Below are 25,465 nucleotides of genomic sequence, written 5' to 3' on the forward strand. Positions count from 1 at the left end.
GTATGTGTACAGTATCTACTGTACGGTATACGTGTACATGTATTATTGCAGGTCCTTCACCTGCAGGATCTCAATGATCTTGAGCTTGGTGTCCATGACCAGTATGTCCTGTTTCTCAGGTTCAGTCTGGGTCTTGACTGTGTCTCCATTGGATCTGGTGTTTGAAGCCGTGGGGAGGAAGCCCCCTCCTCTCAGGACCACTTGAGACATCAGCTCTCCTACGCCATGAATGGACCTCATCACATTACTTCCTGGAAACAAGCACACACATGCACATATACAGACATCAACTTCATGTCCATGAGATATTTGGTCCTCCACTGACCAACCATGGTGTTCACACCTTTACTCTCATCTTCTTTGTCCAGCTTGATGAAAGGAAAAACTGTGTTCACATGGACACAGTCTAAAATAGCCAGCAGGATCTTGGTTAGTCTCAGCAGGTCACTGAAGTTGTAGAAGCCAAAATATATCAGGTTCCTGGCCAAATTCACCACCTAAACATGGAAGATACAGTAGTAAATAGGTTTGCGGGGTTTGCCATCAAAACGTGACTACTATGACTTGAGTGTGGTTAGATATCAAAAATGTGCCAGACTGACCTCAAAGGTGAGCTTGTTCTTCTCTTTATCTGCAAAAGGGAAGCTCTGACACACCACGTCTCTCAGGTAGTTCTCAACAAACTCCATAGTCAGACAGAATCGCTCCTTAATTTCATCTTTAGATGTTCCATCATTGTCATAACTGCAAGACAACAACAAAAACGCACAAATTAATCTACAACATAGAACATAATATACAACGAACATTCCATTACATTTGTCCATGTACTCACTCGTCAATTGCGATCTCAGAGGGGATCTCGGACCAGAGTCGAGCGTATTTCACAGGTGTAACCTGCTCCTGAGGATCACGATCCACATGCATGTGCAGCATCATGCGGCAGAAGGAGGCCCGCAGATCATAGGGCAGGTCTTCATCTGACATGCATCGCAAGATCAGGTCCACATCCAGCTGGCCAGAGATCTTATTGATTGCCAGGTACTGGCGGTCCAAACACATCCTGGCAAACAGGTTCAGCTGGTATCTGTAACAGCAAAATGCTTTTTTGTGTTGTTTGTTTTACCTTCACATGTGACCCATTCTAGGGCTGGGCGATATGGAGAAAATCAAATATCACAATATTTTTAACCAAATACCTCGATATCGATACTGCAATGATATTGTAGTGTTGACTATTGGTGCTTTCACAAAATATTTACACAATGAGATTTTGATAAATAGATTAGATTAGATTAGATAGCGAGCTGCAAGTCGCCAGCTGAGCAGCGCCACTGCATTGATTATTGATATAATGACTAAGTGGGTAAAGGCAAATAATACAAAAGTTACAACAGTCTGGTAAGTTCAGAAAATGACATAACTTTACTGTAATGCAGCCTTTAAAACCAGGAAAAGACAACACTTATGCCATATCATGATATTACCATCCAAAATCTAAGACGATATCTAGTCTCATATCACAATATCGATATAATATCGATATATTGCCCAGGTCTAACCCATTCTGCATAAACACTAACAGTCATGGGCTCCATGATGATTTTAAGTCTGATAGGGTACTAGCATTGTCTGCTTTCTTCCAGACAACCACATGGATAATAAAGCCCAGTAAATACCTGTAATAACTGATCACCTCCTGGTCCTCCTTCTGGGCCTCCTTGGCATCCTGGGCAAGCTCCCTGATGCTTTTACTGCGGATCTCTTTATTGCTGTCTTTCCAGAACAACCACACCTCCTCCTCATCCTCCTCTGACTCCACAGAGTTCTCCCCGAGCGACGCTCCCTCGATCTCAAATCTCGACAGCACGAGTCTGCAGGAAGATTGGACGGTTTTCATTTTTTGATTTTAAATACAATAAATACAATGACTGCCAATGGCATTACTGTTACCCTCAGAATCCGTAAAAAAAAAAATGAAAAAAAAATAATGGATGGGACAAGCATAGTAAACACATCTGTACTGCCCTAATAGTTATTTTTTTAATTTAATTATCTTCTAGAGCTCAAAGTGATGCCTTCAAATTAGTGCACATTGTCATGAGGAGCATAATACAGAAATAAGTGAAAGCAGAGGAGGAAGTACACACTTAGTTTCTATGAGGATGTCTGCATTAGCTGGATCCAGCACTGCGTTACAGATGAGCTCCTGTGTCACAGGGATGGACTTATTCATTGACACACACAAGTCTGAAAGGTAGTCCAGGAACCTGGACACACAAACACAAACACACAAACACACAAACACACACACACACACACACACACACACACACACACACACACACACACACACACACACACACACACACACACACACACACACACACACAAAAACAACAACTCAAGATTAACTCAAGCACTAGCGATGTAAAAGCATAACATCCTTGTAGAGTAAATAATGTACCAATGTACCCTGACCACACGTTCAAGCACACTTTAATTTGATTACTTTAAGAACACTATACTGATGTATCGTAACAGTAAAGGGACATTACAACATATTGTATGTTAAAATAAAATGTCCAATGTCCTTACTTACTACGTCAGCAGCTGGCTGTATGAGTTTACAGTATATGGTTGTATAAACACTCTGCGTGTGGGGTTTAGGTGAACTCATTGTGTGCATACATGTATAGAGGACACGGTATGATCAGGAAATGCAGATTATAATCAGGATATAAAAATAGGCCTATTAACACTTTATCTTTCACATTATTTTATCTTTGATTCTGCCTTTTTACACAAATCACTTCGTCATGTGGTGTGCATACTGTACAGACCGACGCATACACAAACCTGGGCTCACGGTTCTTGCGGACCAGGCTAACAAACGTGTCGATCTCTGCAGCAGTGATGTGTTTTTCCAGCAGCTTGCGGTTGTTATGGAGCAGAGCTGTGATTGTGTCCTCAGCTAGAACATCATAGCCAATCTGTTTCTGCATGAAGCGAAACTGTTTGGCGATATACTCCTGCGGGACAGACCGACAGTCTGAGCATACACAAACCAAAACAAGACGGCACACACTCACTGTGACAAACCTAGTCCCTTTATCTTTATCCCTTTACATTCTCCAGAGGGACTATATGGCATAACCTTGTTATGTCTATATCCATTACCTTATCTGTGTGCAGGAAAACAAAGCACGTTTACAAGAACCAGACTGCCTCCTCATACAACCTAATTAAATGACCCCTCTAACAATTACACTGAAATATGTTTAAAAGAAATTGGTTATTCTTGGGAAATAGGAATGTCAAGCATTTCTTATTTGAGCTCGTATCACTGTGTGGCTCTATAGTATTCGTATTAGCAGACAATTTGCTAAAGGGGCTCGACGGGTGAACCTTGCAAAATGCACAGAGTATTCAGTTACAAATCATCACATCAGAGCAAAGGCCTCTTTCACTTGCCATTAGACTTTATCAAGGGAATTTGGAATGCACCTTTACAGTGGCACATAGACCTATGTCATACAGTGCCATTGCACATAAAGCAGGCTAGGTCTAACAAACTGTACCTGGTTCTTGCGGTAGTCCTGCTGAGAGTGACGCAAAACCCGGTAACATAGGCGGCAGATGTGTCTGAAGGGGGCATGCCGCTGGTCAGCCAGCTCCTCCAGTCGCAGCATGGGACCGTCCCCACTGTCTGTAAATGGAGCTTGCAGCAGCTTGAAGATCTGAATACAGGGATAAGATTGTGAGAAGCGTAACCGTACTGAAGTTAAAGCCAAAAGAACATGCTGATACAGACAGCAAGCCTGAGCAATGTGCCACTTTGAGTAATGATAAAGATTTGAGGTTATGGGTTCAATGGAAAACATAATCTAAATGTGTTCATAATGTTACATTAACTGTATTAAGGCATTACCTGTTTGAGAATATTCTGTTCTCTCATGAGTTTCTGTCGTTCCCTGTTGGGTTTGTTGACCATGATCTCTAGAACATCCTGTCCGTTATTGGGAATATCCACCACAAAGAACACCAGATCCTCCAGAAGCTTGGTTACCGCTCTGATTGTACATAGAAAAGAGAGAAACAAATCAATAACACACGACTACCTTGTTTCCTGTTAGAAATTGACAATCTGGCACCGCTATGACTTTTATACCTCCTCTCATTCTGTGTGATGGTTCCTTTTTCCAGCTTTCCAGCAATAGAGGCCAGCACTTTACTGGCATCATTGGCAAAGTCAAGGTCTCTCACTTCAGCCGGGGAGACGGGCACAATTGCAAAAGCCTCTTTGTCCTCTTTCAGGGACGAGGTGCCGATCTTGAATGAGAAAAGAAACCTACATCTCTTTCATCAATCTGAGCAATAGGAGATATTTTTGAGTACTTTGAATTGATCTCTGGGCCCAGTTCGATTCTTTTCCCAAATACTCTAGAAACCCATAATGAAACTACAATTGTACACTTATTGTGAATCTGAAACACGCATAACTTCAAAGCAGGGGAGGAGTGGGTTGCACAGAAGGTATTGCAGCTGACAACAGTTGATTTAGATTTTTATTTACTAAAATCTTATCAACCCAGACAGAATTTCAATTCAGCATCATGTACATTGTCAGTCGTGCCAGTATTAGTGCAAATATACTGTCACTCACACGCAGCATGACAGGCTTTTCCTCCTCCTTGTCAATTGGTTGGTTGGTGCTGTGAACCCATGTGTTTGTGCACAGGTGCCTGAGGCGCACATAGGAGTTTCTGAAAACACATTTTACCATTTTTAATTAATGATTGCATTATTGTTGGAGCACAAATACTAGATAGTAAATACTGATACTTGAAAAGGTAATGTATGAAATTACACACAGCAAACAAAGAGCAGTTTAGGTATCCCTGAAATGTTTGCCCTCTTGGATGCCCCTATAGTAGATAAAACGATATAGTGCACTTGGAAGGGGCCCGTCCAGTGGAAAAAACGTGATGCAGTGCACTAATGGGTGCCCCTGCCACTCAGACAGCCTGCATAGTGTTGGGAGTACTGTATAGCAAAAGGTGGAACTAGATTGATAGATCAGTCCATCAGTGAGTATATATGTACATGAGCAATTTATGCTGAATACAAGGTAGATATGCTTGTATTTTTGTACTAGGTCATGTTTGAACTTCAGAGGATAATCTATTTGGCTTAAATGTAAGCCTTTATTTCATTTGTGATTTAATCCCCTTAAAAAGTAACTGTGTCAAAGATGAAATAGGATGCTTTCAGTGTCAACCTGTCAAGATTTGTATGTATTGCAGTCAAGCGTGGTTAATGGTATTCCTGTCCAATATCTGCAGGTAATGATGGACACCACCAATCCTTCAATGATTAAATGAAGAGTTTTTATACAAATGATAATATACTGGATGGTAAAAAAATGTTGTGTCAAGCTCCAGCAGGACCTACATGTTCACGTGAACACATCACACTTGTGTGCGAACAACAGCTTCCTTCTTCCTTCAGTTATTCTAGTGAAATTCTCAGTAATTCCAGTAAAATAATGTGAGTTAAACAGACACATTGTTGCATCAACGACTCAAAAGAAATCCATCTTCCCCACAAAAACACAAACACATCTGCTCACACAAAAACAAGGATCATGCCAGAAAATCTGTAGGCCGCAGTTTATTAGTGTGGATATCCTTATCTGTGTAACCACTCTGAAGAATAACTCTACCTTTACTGTTTATTGTGAGCAAGTCACACACACTAACATTAACACATATTAACACACAAGCACTCTTTCCATGGTTTATTGTTGTGCAAACAAATTAGGATAACTTAATATACAGTGGAAGTCCCCGGCTTGTAATGTGCCTGCTGTTCAGGTTTCAGTGGAAAGAGTGACACACCAGGGAAAGGACCATGCTGTTCTCTGTAACACCGGTCTATGCTGGTTGAAAACTTTACCACTTTAATCTTACGGCCTTCCTACCTGGGTACTAGTGAGTCACCCCCTCTTAATGTGGTAGGGTCCAGCTCAAATATGGAAGATATGTCATTTCCATCAGGTACGGACACAAGGGTGTACATGACTTTGTCCTGGACATTTCTCAAACGGGCCCGTAGGGCCTCTTGCTCAGAGTCCAGCTGGAGGGAAAAGTCAAAACAGAGTATGATTAGAAAGAGCCAGCATCACAAAACAAAAAGATTTCCATTTTCAGCAACTGAGATGATCTGCCACATCTGTGTCAAGATCATTAAGAATTAGTGATAGGGTAACTGTCTATTACTGTGGAAAGATTTCTAGGAAAAAGAAATGCAGTGGATACATTCAAAGACCTTTTTCTCAAGAGAGGTCAAACTTTTTTCTTTTGTAAATTGAATTTTCCCAGATAAATTTCCCAGTCTTAACGTAATAACCCAATAATGGTTACAGGAATATCAGTCAGAGCTTTAAATACATTTCCAGACTAAGCACAATTAGTAAATATCTTGGTTTATTTAGTGCCTGTCCTGTTTTTTTTCTTTTGTTTTAGGCTCAACTATGATGAAAATAGTCATCAGAATAAATTAGGGGCTATATCTTTTGCCTCAGCCATGCTCCAGCTCCTTTGGGTATAGTTTTTGAGTTTTTTTTTTTTTTATTATTTCCTGTAGAAGTGAGGCAATAGATGAAGTCAAGAGTAGGCTGACTGTGAGCTGGCTGACATGAGACTGCCTGGTCAGCAGATCAGCCAGCTCAGTGAGCTTGGCAAAGATTTAAAGCAGCAACCAGAAAAATGCATTCATAGTGAAAGGGTGCCATCTGCTGGTGACTGAGATGAAATACCACCTCATGTTGCAAATAATTTAGCCATCTACTGCTGGAAAAAGTAATTACTACAGTAGTTGTACAGCATTCATATTTCAAGGGACATTTACCCTCCTTAGCTACACCACCCTTACAACCTGGCCTCCTAAGTTTGTTTGTAAGAAGTTTAAGTCAGGTGAGTTTCACCAATGAGTAAACTGGCAAGATAGTGTAAAGAATACATATAGTTACTATGGTTACTTACAGTTCACCGACACCTTGGCTTTTCAAAAGCTGTTAAACATTGTCTGGAACTGGGCTTAAGGTATCCTGATATACAATTTTATCCCTGCCAGCCAATCAGAAACAAGTATTTCCCTGCTTCATAGTATTACATCAACAAGTTAGGTTGGGTAAAGATTAGACAATAATGGACACATTTCAAACACTAACAATGTATTAGTGGTTGTTGACATATGAACGTTATCCACTATAAACACAAGTCTTTCAGCGTGGCTCACTTACTGAGGAGCGGGACTCCAGGCACTCCTCTTCATACTCTGGATTCACCTGCAAAAACATAATATAACATAACAAATAAATCTGCTTAATTCAATATAGTTTTCTGCAATTTCAATATAGCTTAGATTTAACTTTAAAGTGCCCATATTATGAAAAACAATCACTTTTTCTGGGATTTTAGGTGTTATTTTGTGTCTCTGGTGCTTCCACGCATACAAACTTGGAAAAAAAAACATCCATGCTGTTTTGAGTGAGATACGGGTTTCTGAATGTATCCCATAGACTGCTAATATATACAGTCTATGATGTATCCTGCCTTCAGTCTCCGGGTGAGCTGGTCAAAATCAGCAGGGCTATCTACGTCATTGGCCGAAACATTTGGTGTGTGCTAACCACTTTAGCTAATACCACATCAGCTAGCTGTTTCTCCAACTTCGGTCAGTACAAGGCAGGATTAGCCGGGAGACTTCTTCTAAACGAGGGCGCACTTCCAACTTTGCGTTGAATACCTGCAGACGAGGGACATGTAAGTAGTTCTATACAATTTCTTTTTCTAGATTAGGGTGAACTCGTGTGTGTTGTAGCAGTGTTTTGCCATTGAGAACGAGGTGGATAACCGCTAGCGGCGTTAGCTTCTAGCTAGTAGCCCAGTACCTAGCTACTGCGCAGTACCTAGCTAGTGCGCATGTGCGACTCCCAACAAAGATGGGATAGAAGTGTGATGCCTCACTCTGTAGCTAAAACAGAGAGCTCTGAAAAGAGGAGCTGCAGCAATGTGTAGTACAACAAAAATATGGTGTTTTTTGAAAATTGTAAACCTATTCTGGTACAACCTCAAAATACAATTATGAACCTGAAAATGAGCATAATATGGGCGCTTTAATTTGTATTTCTCTGGTCTTCCATGCTGCTTTACAGTTACTGTAAGTGACACCATTTTCGGAGTAATGTAAATACCTAAAAATAATCAAAATATATCAACAGTATTTGATTTTGTCAATGTTGCCTTGTTCTAATCACAATTACACAGTGTCTGTGCTGCACTGACCTCTGCAGCCAGGTAGTGTCCAGTGGCCAGGTGTTTGAACCTGAACAGGCTGTTCCAGTAGCCTGCCCCCCCTCGACATGGATCATGCTGCACAACCTGATACCAGAGCACACAGCAGTTGCATCTTACATCAATGCATACAATTTATTTAACAGGTGCTGTGGACTGAATTACCCGGTATGCTGTAAAGTAAACAGTTATGGTTTCCCTACAAAACTGCAGAAGACTGATTAAAATATTCATGTTTACTGCTGGCATACAGGGCACTGCTACACCTTAACACCATACATTACGCTACATACCACAATCAGCTAAAGCAACTCTAAAAATATTCTTCCTCACCTCTATCTCCCATAGGGCTTTGCTGCTGGTTGCCGAGGTAGCTGACTGCCGCCCAGTAGTGCGAAGAAAAACATATTGTTTTTTTCTGTGATCATCACAGGTGAGGAATTTCTCCTGCTCGGCATGAAATAACCGTACCACGTCGCCCTGGAGAGAGGGAGACCATAATTAGTCAAATTAAATATATAATCGTGTGTGCCCGTAGCAAAATTAGTTTCAAATTCCACAATGCATTCCTTGTAATAAACCTGAAGCTATTTTTATTATTTACAAAAACAACTATGTAAGATCTCTGTAGACCTTGCTTACGATCGATGTGGACTCACACCAGTTTCACTCCTCTAGATGTTCCAGAAGTGCCCCAAGATTAATTTAATACATTAACACATTAGTCAAATATTTTAAAAGAGGCCATTTGGCTAGACCTACTATAGTCCTGGCTATTTTTTGCTGTTAAAGTCCCTAATGGAGAGCTGTTGAATAACAAATGAAACAAAATCTCATCTGTAAGCACATGCTGTACACTGATAATACTGAACTGAAAACAAACAGAGCCAGCAGCCCACTCAGCTCTGATGAGGGACATTATACAACCCTTGTCAAGAAGAATGTAAGTGAGTTTTATACATGTTTGGAAGAAACTTGCAGACTGATGCTATTGTGATATCCTTCTTGTTATCCTTATTGTCTTACTTGACTGTTCATGTATTGTATGTGTGTTTATATATCCATTGTTTGTATTAGATATTAATGTGTTTTGTACCAAAATTCCTATAAATTATATATTTTTTCCGATAGCTACTGTGAGACAAACCCCTTTTAAGATGATCTCCTGATTGTCGCCCCATTTCATGAACAAGACGATCTTCCAGCTGGTGTTACAGTTGACCGAGTTCACCTGGAAGACAAACAATCAGAGTATGACGTGAATGTAGGTATAATCTCCTGCACAGTCCGAGCACTGCAACAACACTGCAAAGCTTAAAAAGGGATAGTTTAGAGTTTGTGGGGTTTGATTTTTTTCCTCAATACCCGGAGTGAGGCAAAATCATGGATGCATTTTTTTAAGGGAGGGATAACACCTTAAAATGTGTCTAAAGATTGATATGTTGTCTAAATAAACAATAATTTCATTATAATAAACATTAAATACATTAATATACACTTCTATTGCATGTACTTGTAGGGACAAATCCACAATCCAACATTGAAAAATGTGCAACTTCCTTTGCTTTGTTAAGAGTTGCCACTTCATGACATAAACATCAATGATTTGTGCTTACATTCTTACTATTTCACATATCTTCAAACTGCTTGCAGAGTCATAAATAAGGAATAAAAGAGACCACAGCGTCTCTGTGTTTCTGTAAGGCACTTTGATAAAAAAAATATGTTTTTAAATAGGTCAGAGCAGTCTCGTGTTATGATAGAGAAACTGGATGACCTTCCAAATGAAGTGTCAGCTGTAGCTCAGTCCTTAACTGTGCTAAATGTGGAGGACATGAAAACAATGATGTAGTGTTTCACATCAGGCAGCTAATAACCAAGCAGCAGTTATAAGCTATAATTAGATTTAGCCACAGAAACATCTGAGCAGTGAAGATAATTTGCAGTGACTCAGCCAAACCTCATTGCATCCTGGATTATCCACGAGCTGGTGTGTGCTGGCATGGAGTGGCTGACCAGCATTGACTGGGTTCAGGACCACTTTGTCCCCAATCACCACCTGCAATCACACCCAAAGCAGAAACAATAAAATACAAAAATGTAAAAGATAGAGGAACAAAGGTTATGCAATGTAATCCTAGCACAAGCAGAGTTAGGCTTGAGTTATTTAAGAGAAAATGGAAAGCTATCAGGCACCACAATGTACATAACTGAACTCACTGGGTCTGGACTCTGCAAATGACAAGGACTTGCACTGTATTTTTTTATTTATTTTTATTGAGTTTTACCTATACTAATAAATAAACAAAAAAATTAAACAATTTACTGTATTTAGCAATGTCTACTCTATAAGAGCACAATGTAAACATCTACCCTGAGTACAGTGCAACTCAATTGCGGTGATTTACTGAACATTGAATCTCTTACGAGTCAGAGAGTATCGGTAAACATTTGCACTGTCTTCTCTCTATTCTTAGCAGCTATGGAGTGACTCCAGTTTTTTGTTTCTGTCCAAGGCCTGCTGCTTAGGCCTTGTGCTATACCTAATTTTAAGGAGCTTAGCAGAGAAGCCCCATCTCTGCAGTGGTTCATTTAGTCCTTAGGCAGTGGGCACCAGCCCACTACTTCCTGCTGCAGGGAAGACAATCTGGTGCCAACAAGAGCTTTGTGATCAGGTAAACACCAATTGGGCGCTGGCACAGGTCCATCCAGGGATAGATGTGATTATAGAGATGCCTCACTTAGGTAAAGAAGACTTGTATAACCTTATAATACTGATTTACTGCTGTGTATGCAAACGAGCAACTCTATTTTAAAGACAGAGACGTGGCAAACTGCTACTGTATTTAAAGAAGTACACATATTTTAAAATCTAATAATAATAATAATAATAATAATAATAATTCGTATCATCCCGGACATGATTCAGTCCTTTGCCTCATGTTGATTGACATACAGCCACACACAATGCAACACTCCCACAGGCGGGTACATATGATGACTCACACTGTCCCCAATGGAGCGTAATTTGTAAAAGGGCTGGATGTAGAACCAGGAGCCCTCGTTCCCAGCGGTGTCCAACATCACTCTCATGGCGTTCTTCTCTAACAGCGCAGGCAGACGCTTGTTCACTGTCAGGTATTTGTTGCTCTTCAGGTGGAGGAGCTGAGCAGAAGATTGAAAATTTGAAATCTGAGGTAAAGATGAAGTGCTTCTAATAGTGTACTGCCTAAAAGAAAGCAGCTTGAATTTGAGGCACTCCTAGAAATTAACCGCTACTGTTCATTTTATTTACAGGTAAGAAATGGCAGTGGCCGTCTAAAGGTTAGAGAAGCGAGCTCGTGACCAAACCCAGACCAGACAGTGGTTGTACTGGACAACTTCTAGGTGTGTGAATGTGATCAGGGCACTCCTGAAAAAGAGTGCATTGCCCTCAGTGAAACTCCTCCCTGAATTAATAAATAAAGGTGAAATATATATACACACACACACACACACACACATCTAAACACTGATTTCATGCAGAACTACACTGAAAGTCATCTTCATATTTTGTGCATGTGTATGTGTGTTCAATTTATTTATGAACCTCTTTCCAGTATTCTCTGTTCAGGATGTATTGCGGTATATGTGTACAGTATAATATTAATTCATGGTTTGACTATGACTGCAGGAGGTTTCAGCCTCCTTCATTTTCATCGGGACTATGGCAAAATTCACAACATTATAATACTAGAAGATACACTTTATGGCTTATGTTTTTTTAATTTAAGGGTTAATTCTGGGGAGGATGCTCTACATGCATTTAAACTGAGGCATATTTCAAATTTAAGATAAGCGGAGAGATGAAATCACCTCCATTGATGTCATGTCAGAGCCATCTCAGTTCAATCAAAAACTTTTTGGAAGTCTAAACAAAGTTTATCTGACTAAATACCAAGAATAAGATGACTATTTCAGAGGGACAAACCTGAATGACATTCCCATACTGAATGACTGTTCCCAGCAGCTTTCTGTTTTCAGAGTCATTTTGCTTTTTCTCCAAGTCAGCTGCATGCTGGAAGGCAAGATTGAGATAAAAAGAGGAGCATCATATTAATCTCACACCAGCTAACTGCAACATTGTTCACCAATACCAGTTATACACATGAATGTATTAAGACGTAATCCGATGGTTTAGCTGGTAAACAAAGCATAGAATAAAGTTCTTAGCTAAAAATGTACACTTCAACAGAGGGGCTTTAATCGCGAGATTGCAATCTTCCATTTTATGACTGTGTGGTCCGATAACAGATTGCTTTAAATGGTATTGTATCGCAGCAGACAGAGAGAAAGGAGAATGTTGAGGGCAGAAAGGTAGGAAAGTAGTGAAAAGCTTCGTGAATGTCTATAAAAGGACTTTAAGAGCAGTTTTTAAAGTTATTATGTATATTTGCTGAGGGAGAATTTTAAAATGCAGTGCAGAGTGAACACTTCTATACATTCACTGTGCAGCTTTGCATTCAGTTTTGACCAAATCTACCATCTAAACGTGATGATAAAAAGAAATCAAGAAAAAGTTCTGCAACTCTGTCCTGTGAGTCCCTGTGAGTACAGGTCTGTGTGTAGTATACTATTCTGCGGTGACCGTGGGGAGGTCAACAGGTTGTCACTTCACTTACATGGAGCTTGTTGAGGAGCACCGTGTCTGTGTTCCCTCCAGGCTTTGCCGCTTTCCAGAACTGCTTCTGGGCTGAGTAGCGGTTCATGGGACACAGTCTGAACAGACAGTCTGGACGGAGACACCGAAATAAATACAGGGACAAAGATGCATAGAGACAGAGATGAGCACAGGGTGAGAAGAAGAAAGAGATGAATACTTTGATAATCAATTGGGTGAAACTGGAGGCTTTATTCAGATATAACCAAAATATATAAACACACACTATTTTCACACACTCCTCTCTCTGAACACACCCATGCATGTGTGTGTGCATGCACTTTAAACACATGTTCACTCTTCTCCTGAAGGGAGATCAAAGGGCTTTGTCTGCTTCAGGGAGGAGTAATGAGGGACAGAAAAACGTGTGTGTGTGTGTGTGTGTGTGTGTGTGTGTGTGTGTGTGTGTGTGTGTGTGTGTGTGTGTGTGTGTGTGTGTGTGTGTGCCATGATATACAAGTATAGCAGTATGTGGTAACATCCTGTGGTCAGACTAGGGTAAGTGACAGTGCACAATAACCTCTATGTGTGTGTGTTATGGCAGCAATGAGTTGTGGTCAGTCAAAGTTCGTAACCACAGCAACCATGAGATGATGCTGTCGTCAGCAAGACTCTGATTGTGCTGCTCATTTTCATAGATACCATAGAAACTAGCCAGCTAGAAAATCGGCCCCTTGATTTGCATGTGGCAACAGTTTTAACATAACAGAGTTCCTCTTCTGTCTGAGAAGAGTTCCTGTTCTGTATCAAGCTGCACAGCAACCGCAACGGAAGCAGACAGTCTTTTACACTGGCTCCAAATTTAGTTTAGCTTTCAGTTAACAGGAGCGCATTACAGTAACTACAATGACAATTTTGCTTAAACTTCAGCCCATCAGCGACTCCTCCCTCTGAGTCCTGGCTTTCCTCTGACTTCACCTCTCACCAAACCAAAGCTCTCTATTCCGAGAGAACAAAAAGAGGAGAAAAAAAGAACAATCTGTCCATCCTTCCCACAATCTCTCTCTCCCTCCTCCTGCTATAGCCGCAGTAACATGACCAAATAAGGCCAGCCAAGAGAAGGGGAGTGGGATATGACAGAGGGAGAGAGAAGAGGGTGGGGACTCCCTATCTTCCCCCCCTCAATATTCTATCATCCCTCCTTCTCCTTTTCTGAATTCCATTTCACACACGCCACTCTCTCCCTCCCAGTTAATGGTCTCTATCTTGCAAATCTTCCTCTCATCCCCCTTCAGCCCTCTCATCAGATATGGTTTACTATAGTTTGACCTAAAATTTGGTAAGAACAACAAGAGAAAGGAAGTGAAAGAAAAATGAAGAAGACAGGAAGAGAGTCACAGAATGTGAAACAGAGAGAAGGCATAAAGAGTGTAAGGAAGAAGAAGTGGACCCATTTGTTGAATATATGGGTGTTCATTTGCGTCCCACATACCAGAACGGGATCAAACTAGCAAGTGGAAACACCAAATAAAAATGAACACAAACACATACACTGGAAGCTCTTGTCTGTCGAGTAAGCTTTGCTATAATTTGACTGTTTTATCATACTCTAAACACACAATCACAGCTGCAATAGGAGTGCAGAGTGTGACAGATAATTAGCTCGCACTGAAGGTTTGCCTTTAATCACAGTCAGCTGAGAGAGACATGTAAGTTCAGTCAAACTTAAAATCTGGGTTGAGAATTCCTTCTGGGGTCACTGGGCAGGAGAAGTGGTGGGACTAGTCCAGAGAACTCCAATCATTCATGAACATTCCTCCAACTTAAAAATGATCTTTTAATACCTGAACACCAACCCCATAAACATCACATTATTTAGTCACTCAAACATCTATTTGATTTCCCAAAGCTTTCTTTGATAGTAGCTGTCCTGTGTGTGAAAACTATAAATATGACCAGTGCTGTTTGTCTGTTTTGGGGGCAAAAGCCAAATCAAGGCACAAGTCCTTGAGGGAAAGAAATTTCAGGCAAAGGTTCTCTCCCTCTCATGTCTGTCTGTAAAAAGAAGATACAGCAAGCAGCCAGTTAGCTTAGCACAAAAAGTGGAAGCTGAGAAACAACTGGCTCCCTCTGAAGGTGAATTCACCTTCCAGCGCTGGTAAAGTACACAGGTTATAGCTCATTTCTTTAAGTCATACAAAAAAAACCAAGTCTAAATATGACAACGGGCGGTCGTGTGCCAAACTATTTCTTGGCTCTGAGTAGTTGCTAGGCAACTCTTGTGCTCTACAGGTGCTGGAACATTCAGTCACCTTGTGGCTATGGAGGGCCATTTTATTTTTTCTTGTTGTTCTGTTGTTAAACTTTGGACTTTCAAGTCTCAAGTCAGGTCAGCTTTTCAGATAGTCCGCAGTCAAGACTTTTTTGGGGCTTTTTCCGCCTTTAATCGACAGGACAGCTAGGTGATAAAGGGGAGAGAGAGGGGGAAGACATGCAGGAAATCGTCTCAGGTAAAACTCGAAACCTGGACCACTGCGTCGAGGCATAAACCTCCAGGTATATGTGCGCCTGCTCTAACCACTGAGCCAACCTAGCCACAAGACCTCTTCTTTTTTTTTTTAAACTTAAGTCTGACTTGAATTAAAGTCTCAAGTTTGTCTGTGTTAGGCCCACATATAGTCAAAGTGATGCACAGTAAGTAAAGCACGACTAGGCAGGACTTCCATCCATAAATGTCAGTACTATGTATGAATGCAGAGTTACGTCAAAAGATTTTCATAATGTAGCATGATGACACATGTTAAAAAGATGTCATGCCTTAACAATAATTACCCTTCTTAAACAACACTGCTCCCTCTCTCACACACTCTTGTGTACAGAATAGCGGACTCTGAACTGTGGAAGATGGCATATGATTCTGGCACCCCCTTTAAGCATTAACAGAGAACAAGCGTAGTGCTGATTACATGCATGGCAACTGTGAACATCTCGGTGAGCAACACGACAATTTCCCTTTTCTAAGACTGTCCACCTTTTACAGTTTTTCTCAACTGCTAAAACACAATTTCTGAAGCCTTGCTCCATTTTCTGAAAACATTAAACACATAACCTCATCTTCAAGCACTAGTTACAAAACCTCTGACTCCTCTCGCAAAATGAAACTTTCGCCTTATAACAGTTTTACCTGTGTTCAAAATCAAACACTGCTCTCAAATCTTAAACAAAGTGATTAAAAGGAAAATACACTATCAAGCAGTCAGTAAACAACACACCAAATAGAAATAGAAAACACATTGCTCCAAACATATAGTTCTCAGGGAGAAGTAGGCCTACATTTTTAATCTCAAAACAAATTTCATATTTTTCCCATCATTGTCTTCGGTCATTGAAATTACTACTCTGCTTTGCTCTTCGCAATTTTTTTTGTTCTTCCTCCTCCTTGTACCCCTATTTTTACAGTACTGTACCCTGCATCTCACAAAATTGTCCTTTGTCTCTGTGATACTGGAATTCTTGTTCTTTGTTGATATGAACCTGCAACCAGTCAAAATCTATTGAGCAGTCAGTACTGTTAACAAATGGAAAGCACAATTTTCAGGGCCATACAATTTGTTCATTGTACAGTATACAGCCTACAATGCACTGTACTACAGTATACAATACTAAAAAGGGACAAAAATCAAAAGGAGTAAACATGTGATTAATGTGCTTCTTCTTGTCTTTGGGCTGGGTCAGGCCAAAGCACTTCGTCGACATCACAAGCAATATTGTCCCACCTTCAACAACCTGTTTGCTCTCTGAACTGGCTTACGTTGGTTGCGTCACATCACTTGAAACAAGTGAAATCAATTTTGAGTGGTTCAATCAATGACATGTGTTCTCTATTTGTATTTTATTGTTGCCGCTTGTGTTTACCAGTACGGATGACATGTAATTAGAGGGCAGGATGTGTTTTGAGAATGTGTTTAGGAGTTTTGCTGAAAAGTCTAAGAGAGATCTGCAAATTGTGTTTTACCATGTGAAATGGTTTAAGGTATGGATCTTTTTCATAGGCAGACATTTTGACAGATTAAACTGATAACCTTAATGATGGCTCAGATCCATCAAGTGTCCCAGTAAGATATCTCAGTGAGTCAGCATGCACAATACCAGGGCCTCTCCTAAGTGGAATGCAGCCATCATTAATGGTTTTGAATTCACCTGTGCTTTTCCTACTATGACATGTCAACATGTCTGCCGTGAAAAGGTCTATTGACAACAGACTGCACAATTAGCTAAATGAGTTCAGGCTACTGAGAACTTTGTTCAGCCAATGGGTTTTAGTGTTGGTCTGGAAGGATGTAACCACTTATTTCTTAACCGTCCTAAATGTCATCATAATGTGTGAGAGATTAGGCGATGAACGACAAAACATTTATTATATATAGCATTTATTACATTGCAACTGAAAAGTAATCATTAGTTAGCTTCACTGTGCATTGTGATGTACGTGCAGAGTTTGACACTAAAAGGTTCTTTCATCTGCAGAACGTTTCTCTGTGCTCATCTTAAATCTGAGTTTACTGATGTGTACATATGAGCATTATTTGTGACATCATGACTAGTTTAGAAGCCAATCACAGTCCAATGTGTGACTGTGTGTGGAAACTTGAAGCTGCTTCACTTCTCAGTGAAGTAGGTGAAAACCATGTCCAGTAGTTACACCTTTCAAATTAAAAAGTTATGCATATTCATAGATTCTGGATTTTTAAATGAGTAGATTTTGTTTTAAAAATGTTTAACTGGGTAATTGAACTTTTTGTGAAAAAACACATAACACAAATTAATAATATAAGGTATTATATAAGTTAAAACATGACTGGATGGAGCTTTGCATTTGTTTTTAGACCTTGTCTAGTGATGATTGTTGGTGTATCAACGGTATCATGCAATACTGCTTTGAGTGGTCTTGCAAAAGGGCCGCAGATGACTCAGAAAGATCACTAACACTAGCTGTTTAGACATGCACAGTTCAACAAAAAGCTAATAACAAAACCCTGGCAAACTTCACCAGATTTAAGAAGATCAAGAGGAAGATGCTTGTAGCCATGGTGGCCATAACAACTACTGTGAGGTTGTTAGGTCAACAGAGATGAGCAAGTCCAGTGCAGAACACCCATTGTCTGCTGCCCTGTCATAAAAGCAAATAAAGCACATTGTGTGAGCAGGGAGGCCTGCTTGCGCCTCTGTAAGAGATCCAAGCTTCTCTTCCCTGCAGTAATTAGACATCAGTCTGGCCAGGGGCCTAGAGAAACACGTTGCATAATACTTTTTTTTCTATTCAGTGTTAAATCAACAATATCTTCAATGATTTGGCTTGTATAAACTGCTGTTTGCTACAAGGTCCTTATCCTGTTGGCGATATTGTAGAGAAAGCAACTAATCACTTGTAATGCATCTAAGACAATAAGTAGGTCGACAGCTTTCCTGTTTTTTGCAAGACTTCTCTCTCTCTCTCAATAGACAGGAAACCAATATGTGGTTATTAGATGAGGAAGGGACTAGAGGTCCTGGTGTTTATCCCACATCAACCACCCAACTAGTCTGCAGTGTGTCTCGGACAGTAACAGCACTTTGGGCTGACAATAAATAAGTGGTGGCAAGGAGGTAATGCCCTAGAGTTTGTTTGGGTTAATGAGCTTTGAATGTTTCTGTGTTCGTGCAAAAGACATTTGAGGAAATTAGGGCAGCAACAGATAAGATATCAAATAACAAAGAAGTACAAAACAAACTACCCAAGAGTAAACACATAAAGCCAGGACAAAGGTAATGCTATCCACTATAATGGTCTTCACATGCTACTGGTTTAGCAATGAAAATGTCTGCTCTTTTTGTTCCGCCATCTTTCTGTACAAGCAGGGGATGCTTTGATGTCCTATTCTTTTGTTTTGTTTCAGTTTTCTGACGCCTTTTAAACCTTTCTTCCCTTGACCTTTTTCCTCCATGATTATGCATTATACAGCCTCAGCGTGAGATTGGTTAAGGTTAGGGTAAGAATATCAGGGTAACGGCACATGAGCGTGAGTGACCATCGCATGCCGAGGCGATACCGGCTGGTTAGACACAGCAACGATCAACGTTTCCTCCATCTTGTTCACTCTGAAAACTACAGCCAATGACTGTCAAGCGAGGACAACCACACACACTGCTTTGCCATTGGTTGAGGCTGCGACTTCGACAGTTCGCATTGCCAACTGAAGCAAATGTTTTATTCGCCCTTTCACTCGCATAACATGGAAGTGAACGGGAGGCGGCTAATTGCCAATGTTAACTTTGAGCATGTGTGATGGTGCCCTAAGCCAATCAGAGGCAGGGTTGTCATGCCTTTGCCCGTCTCTCCGGACCATTAATTCTAGAATCAACCTTTAAACATGTTGCAACAATAAACCACTCAGACTGTCTTTTAATCAATATGTGAACAGCCTGCTGAACACGAACAGAAGGGGATGGTGATTGATGATTCAGTAAAGGAAAACTGAAAGCGGATGACATTCGAACAATGCAGCATTCAAGTTACACTGCTACTTCAACACAAAACAGAAAGAGCTGCCAACATAGCAACTTCAAATTAGACAATTGGTGCATTCAACATTCAAACAACTGAGCGTTGACATATACATCACAAATAATCCAAAAGAGGATTATTTTAAATAAATAATACAAAGTGCTTTCTCTGCCTTAGATGTGCTAACTCCTGCTATGTGAACTCTGCAGTCCGTGCACTCTGCAGTCAGTGCACTATCTGAGTGTGTGTAGGTGTGTGTGGAATGGCATTTCAAATACTGCCTGGGTGAAATGCAAAGCAAGGCTCCCAATGTCTCAGCGTATGCATACAGACTACATGAGTGAGAGTGTGATTGTGTAGAGGGTGCTTGTGTTTACATTAGGAGGAAATGTTACGCATACCTCAGCAATGACAGTATAAGGCCTTGCATGTGGACATGGCTAGTCTGGCCTTGTGCCCTTATAGCATCCACTAAGGAGGATTATCTCTGCACAACTATGTCCCTCTCAAACAGCTGAGGGGCATCCCAGACAAGGAGAAACAGAAGAGTGTTTGCTCTGCCAGAGGACACCTGGAGAACTTTAATTAGAAGTTCCCAAAGAAGTTTGGAGAGAAGACAATACAGATATGTAAGCACACTTAAACAGACTGTGTTTGTGGATGTTTAAACATGGAAAAACCTGTTTCTTATTTGGTTTTTGTAACATTTCACAGTTCTCAAGGGTTATCTATGGCAAGTTCAAGTCCATAAGGCAAATACTTCAGTCACATAAATGATGTTCTGAAAGCACACTATTTTATTTATAAACCACTTGCGAGGTTGTACCAAGAAGACACAAGATCCATGGACTTTAAAAGTAAACCTCTGCGCAGCGCTGAATTGCCTTTGCTATTGTGTATTGTGAGTCCCCAACACATATAGTATGTAAACATCTGAAAGAAATTATTCTTTAACTATTTCAGCATCAGTTTAGCAGTATTAGATTTTCAAACATCTTACCGATTCATAATTACAATTAGTTATTAACGTGTGTGAGGTTTGTGAAGACTAACTAACAAATCATAGGTCTGATAAGTTGGGCTCTATACCAGAGGAAGGCATCAACAACAGGATTTTATGTATTGTATATATGTTATATGCATGTGTTCACACTGGAAAGTGACAAAGTTAAGTGTTTATTAAAAGCCAGTATGCATGCATACTAAAGAAGACATGTTTCACTTTCTTTGTAGAGCTTAATTGTAAGTCGCAGTTTAATTAATGTCAATAGTGAACATAGAGGCTGTTTTCACAGCAGATGCTTTGAGTCAGTTTGAACAATACCAGGACGCTGATCTGAAGCAGCTAAATGGAATTTCGCAAATATCAATGATTGTATTGTGTCAATATGTCAAATATCTTCTGTAAAAAAGGCCTACTGTATGATTTCCTGTTAGTATAAAATAATAAAAGTAGGTTGATTTATATACCATCTGCAACAACTATTATGGAATTATGGAATTTGGTTACTGTCCCTCAAAAAATGTCAATCTCTGGGGCAACCTCTAGCTCCCCCAGTTGAGGGTGTGCCAACCCTGAGTCCTTGGCAGCGGTTCGGGTCTGACCTGCGGCTCGTTGTTCTGTGTCATCCCCTCTCTCTCTTTCCCACTTTACTGTCATTCTCCAGCTGCTCTATAAAAGAAGCCCTAAAAAGAATCTTTAAAAAAAATCTTGATTGCATAGTAGGCTATGTATCTGTAAACTTTTCTAGTTGTCGTTTTCCATATGATACTATAGTACCCATCTTTACATATGTCTGTATGCTGGTAGACATCCAGAGGCCTCTTACAGTGACATGAAGAAGGCCTCTTATTGTCATGACCAGCTGACATGGTGAAGGACTTACCAACGTGTTGTAGAGACACGTATACAATTACAATGAAATCTCTTTTTGTGTGTTTTTTGTTGCACAGATATTGAAAAAAAATAATAGGTGAGTAAAAAAAAAAGGCAGGTCAAAACTCGTTCTACCACTGCAGTGGGTCAGATTTAGAACAGGACCTTCCCTTTGAGCGCACTGTAGCCTGTGATGAGTTTTATAAGTGAGTAGAGAGAAAACAGAGTGTGGGAGGATGGGAGATTAAATGAGTCAAAGTGATACGTGAAAGCCTTCCTGTACAAGTGAGCCAATAGGCAGCGCCCTCGCTACAATCACGCTTGCTACCAAAAATACATGTAGTCATATAACAGATTACAATTAAATCTACAAACCGTTTGAATAATGCATGATTTAAACTCTCTCTGGTCCTGTACAGTAAATACACACATGCTGTCCAAGTCCAGCTAAATGACTATACGAGTTAATCTACATCTTAATGTTTTAGAGCCTGTTTACAGCACAGACAGACAAACACAATGACTGCACAATGAACTAAACCACAAACTGTAGATGTGTGTGCTTGGACGACTGATGATCATAGTTTGGATGGAAATCGACAGATGTACTGCCTCTCTGTCCAGGTCTATGGAATAAACTCGACAGTTGTTGCAACCAAGGGCGTAACAAAAATTTTGCATATCAAACACTTAATTTCCTGCATTCTGGGGAATTTTTCTGCTACAATTTATGGTGCAAATTTATTTAATTATGTAAAGGAAATAATTATTAGATATTTGGGAGGGTTGCACTGGCCAGTTTTGATTATCCCCCCTGTAAATTACGCCTATGGTTGCAACACACAGCAACAGAGACAGAGAGCGAGAGATCGTCCTTCATGTTGTGCAGAAGGTGGAGGTATCAGTCTGCAGCCTGTTTTTATCGTGGGGACAGCAATTGTCTCTAGGGGGTGATAACCTGTCCATGGACACCAGAGACCCACTGAATAGCAGAGCCGTGTGGGCACCGCTCAGATCAAAAGCTTTCTACTTTCTAAATGTGGGGCAATCTTCTTTATACTCTGGAGACAGCAGATAGCATCCTAAATGCAAAGTGTGAGCATGTGTGTGTGGAATGCTCACTCTCCAACAAGCTTCAAAGTAAAACTGATAAAACACTCATGTCAAGTAGCTTGACATTGCAAAGACCAACGGGTTTGACGGATATACAGCCAAAAGAAACATGATTTTGGTCATACAGTACATGCTTTCTTAATCTATCAGACACAATTTGCACACCAACAGTCCAAAAACGTTGCATTTTTAAATAGAATATTAATTCAGCAGTGAACAAGAAAAAGTTCTGTTGATATTTGTACAAGAACCTGTAAGATATACTACACATGCCTTCACTACATTCATATATTCTCTGTACAATGTCGGGCCCAGCCTCTCCCAAGAGATATAAACCTCAAAGTCTGAGAACCGAACACTTCCTGTACGGGAGCTAATAATAGAGGGTTCAACTCAAAGAGGCATCTCAAGGCTTTTGTTTAAAAAGCAGCTTTTCTAACAAATCAACTCTCCATCTGCCTCTTCCTCCACAGGCAAGGCGTGCCAGCAAGCACACACAGCTATAAACACATAAATGGATGCATAAGCATACATGCGCACGTGCACACACACACACCATTAATAGCCTTGTTTGAAGTCCAGCGGGCAGAGATATTGTGGTTGTCACCAAAGAAACACAGCATAACACATTCAGCAGTGTCTCTCTCACAGAGCACACAGTATAAACAGACAGCAGTTACAGTAGTGTGATGATTTCAGGCCTCAGGAGGACGGCTATGTGTGTCTCTTACCTCGGAACTTCTTCGGAGGGTTGTTGAGGTCCCCCGCATCAGGCTGGACGACACAGCGGTCATCCACCAATCTATGTATATAAACACATAATAACATTGTTAATCACATGCACGCAGGTACAGCAGCACACACACCGGTGGTAACCAGTCAATCAGTGTTCTGTATTTTGGATATGTGTGTATTTTGTTTAGCATACTGTGAATATTTTTTGCAATTACACTATACAGTATAATGTACTGTAGTTGCCAGGTTTTCATAATAAAGTAGGGCTGCAAGTTATGTTTTTGTTTTTTATTCTTGAGCTGAAACAATTAGTCATATAATCAATCCACAGAACGAGTCCAACAAGTTTGATAAACCAACATTTTGCATGTTTTCTTAAGTAAAAATGCAGCATTAAGTGCTTCCAGCTCAAATGTGACTATGCGGGAGTTTCTTTAGTTTTCTATGATTGTAAACTGAATATCTCTAGATGGTTGCTTTGTTTATTTTTACACTGACATGTTTTGATTTATTTGGGCCTTTTTTTTTTTTTGTGTATTATTATTCTCATTCTTTATGTTTTTTTTCTCCTTTTTTTCTTGCATTCTGTATTTATCTATCACTATAATATATTTATTTATTTATTTATTTATTTATTTTTCATTTACGCTGTTCTAACTTCTGTCCCCTTAGTGGAGTTCCCTGTGCTTGGTGATCTACAATCTTGGTTTGCATTATGTAAATAAACAATTGATCACAAAAACGTGGTGATCAATAAATACTTAATTAATCAATCGATCAATCGGCCAAAATGTTATGGAGATGTATTGAGATTGCTATTTTAGTTGGGTAGATACTGTATGTCACTGCATTTCTATAACACTGCATATCTATAACCCCTGTGGGTGTAAACTGATATGGGCGTGTGTTAAACGTAGTGGCCAAAACTAAAAAAAAAAAAAAAGCTTCTGCATGTATAAAACTCGACTGGTGTTCCCTATTTTCATTCATTGAGAGCTCTCACATAGCTGCAGCGTAAATGCGTAAATACTCTGACTCCACACAATAAGGATATCATTCTGGAGTAGATGACCTGCAGGCAGGCCCTAATTTCTGCCGACAAATTTAACTTTTACTTGCTTAAAATACAATTTGTCTGGACACGGGCCAAATCCCACATCCATTTCAGACCTTTCCCCGGGGAATGTCCAAACAGACCTGTCTACTGCTCCAGTCTGTGCACATCAAGGAACAAGCTGCAGACTTCGATAAAAAGTGAGAAAATATCTGCGAGTGAAATCATACAGTGTGTGCGGTCATCTGCACGTGTGGACGATGGACACAACTTGCTATTGTTAGCAATAAACACCAGTTTAAACAAATAGGACAGGTCCTGTTAAAGGCTCACTGTACAAAACAGCATATTTAACATTTTTAACCTTTAAATTTGCTCACAGACCCCCCATCTCCAGTTACCAAAATGGGAGCTGGGAATGCTGCTCAGCTAGAGAAGTTGTAATGCTTAAAAAGCTTTCTCTCTTCTCAATATGAGATGATCTGGAGAATGCTGCTGAGTTGGTGGTTGTGCGTGGAGAAGATGGTTCCTGGCCAAATCAGTCATGACAGTTTTGTAAATATGTGCGCTTGTATGTATGTATGTGTGTGTGTGTGTGTGTGTGTGTGTGTGTGTGTGTGTGTGTGTGTGTGTGTGTGGGAGCACAGGAACTCGAGAAAGGGCACAGTGTCTCAATAGTGACTCAGTCTTTGCTATGTGGGGGGGTTCTGGACACTGAGCTGATAGCATTACAGATGCTGGACACAACATACGGCACCTTCCTTCCTATAATATAATATATAATATAATAATTTCTCTCATTGCCCTGTTAACAGTCAGAAGTGTGAATCATTATTGTAACAGATATCTTAAGACCAATATATCCATGCTCTGGACCAGAGATCTTCAACAAGGTGTCCGGGACCCCTAGGGGGTCCTCAGAGTCACTGCAGCGGGGCCACCAAATTATTATTAATTTTTGAAAGTTTTTTCATAAATTAAAATGTCTTAACATGAATCTAACATAGTATTAGCAAATACAGTATCTCACAAAAGTGAGTAGTATCCTGGATCCATGAAATAACTGGCCTTTAAAAATAAACATCTGCCTGCCTCTATGGGAATTTAACATAGGGGTGTACTCACTTTTGTTGCCAGCGGTTTA

At 40.2% G+C, this 25,465-nt stretch overlaps 1 protein-coding gene across 7 annotated transcripts in view; it reads right to left on the reverse strand.

Moving 5' to 3' along the window:
* LOC114554117 (inositol 1,4,5-trisphosphate receptor type 1) overlaps positions 1-25,465 on the reverse strand; it is a 77,293-nt gene that overhangs the window by 49,135 nt on the left and 2,693 nt on the right. For 6 of the 7 annotated variants that reach the window (XM_028575734.1, XM_028575738.1, XM_028575735.1 and 3 more), the window contains 21 exons: positions 23,264-23,334; positions 13,022-13,131; positions 12,331-12,417; positions 11,367-11,525; positions 10,321-10,419; positions 9,508-9,591; positions 8,694-8,840; positions 8,352-8,447; positions 7,307-7,351; positions 5,984-6,138; positions 4,667-4,766; positions 4,172-4,332; positions 3,932-4,073; positions 3,582-3,740; positions 2,860-3,032; positions 2,151-2,270; positions 1,680-1,874; positions 836-1,087; positions 603-744; positions 344-497; positions 61-251 (listed from right to left, as the gene is read on the reverse strand). In XM_028575734.1, the coding sequence (XP_028431535.1) occupies positions 61-251; positions 344-497; positions 603-744; positions 836-1,087; positions 1,680-1,874; positions 2,151-2,270; positions 2,860-3,032; positions 3,582-3,740; positions 3,932-4,073; positions 4,172-4,332; positions 4,667-4,766; positions 5,984-6,138; positions 7,307-7,351; positions 8,352-8,447; positions 8,694-8,840; positions 9,508-9,591; positions 10,321-10,419; positions 11,367-11,525; positions 12,331-12,417; positions 13,022-13,131; positions 23,264-23,334 (2,842 nt within the window). Of the gene's footprint in view, positions 1-60; positions 252-343; positions 498-602; positions 745-835; positions 1,088-1,679; positions 1,875-2,150; positions 2,271-2,859; positions 3,033-3,581; positions 3,741-3,931; positions 4,074-4,171; positions 4,352-4,666; positions 4,767-5,983; positions 6,139-7,306; positions 7,352-8,351; positions 8,448-8,693; positions 8,841-9,507; positions 9,592-10,320; positions 10,420-11,366; positions 11,526-12,330; positions 12,418-13,021; positions 13,132-23,263; positions 23,335-25,465 lie in introns of those variants that run through there. The other variant, XM_028575739.1, reaches the window with a different exon arrangement.

The sequence above is a fragment of the Perca flavescens genome, chromosome 4 (assembly GCF_004354835.1).
Source record: "Perca flavescens isolate YP-PL-M2 chromosome 4, PFLA_1.0, whole genome shotgun sequence".
Taxonomy (NCBI): domain Eukaryota; kingdom Metazoa; phylum Chordata; class Actinopteri; order Perciformes; family Percidae; genus Perca; species Perca flavescens.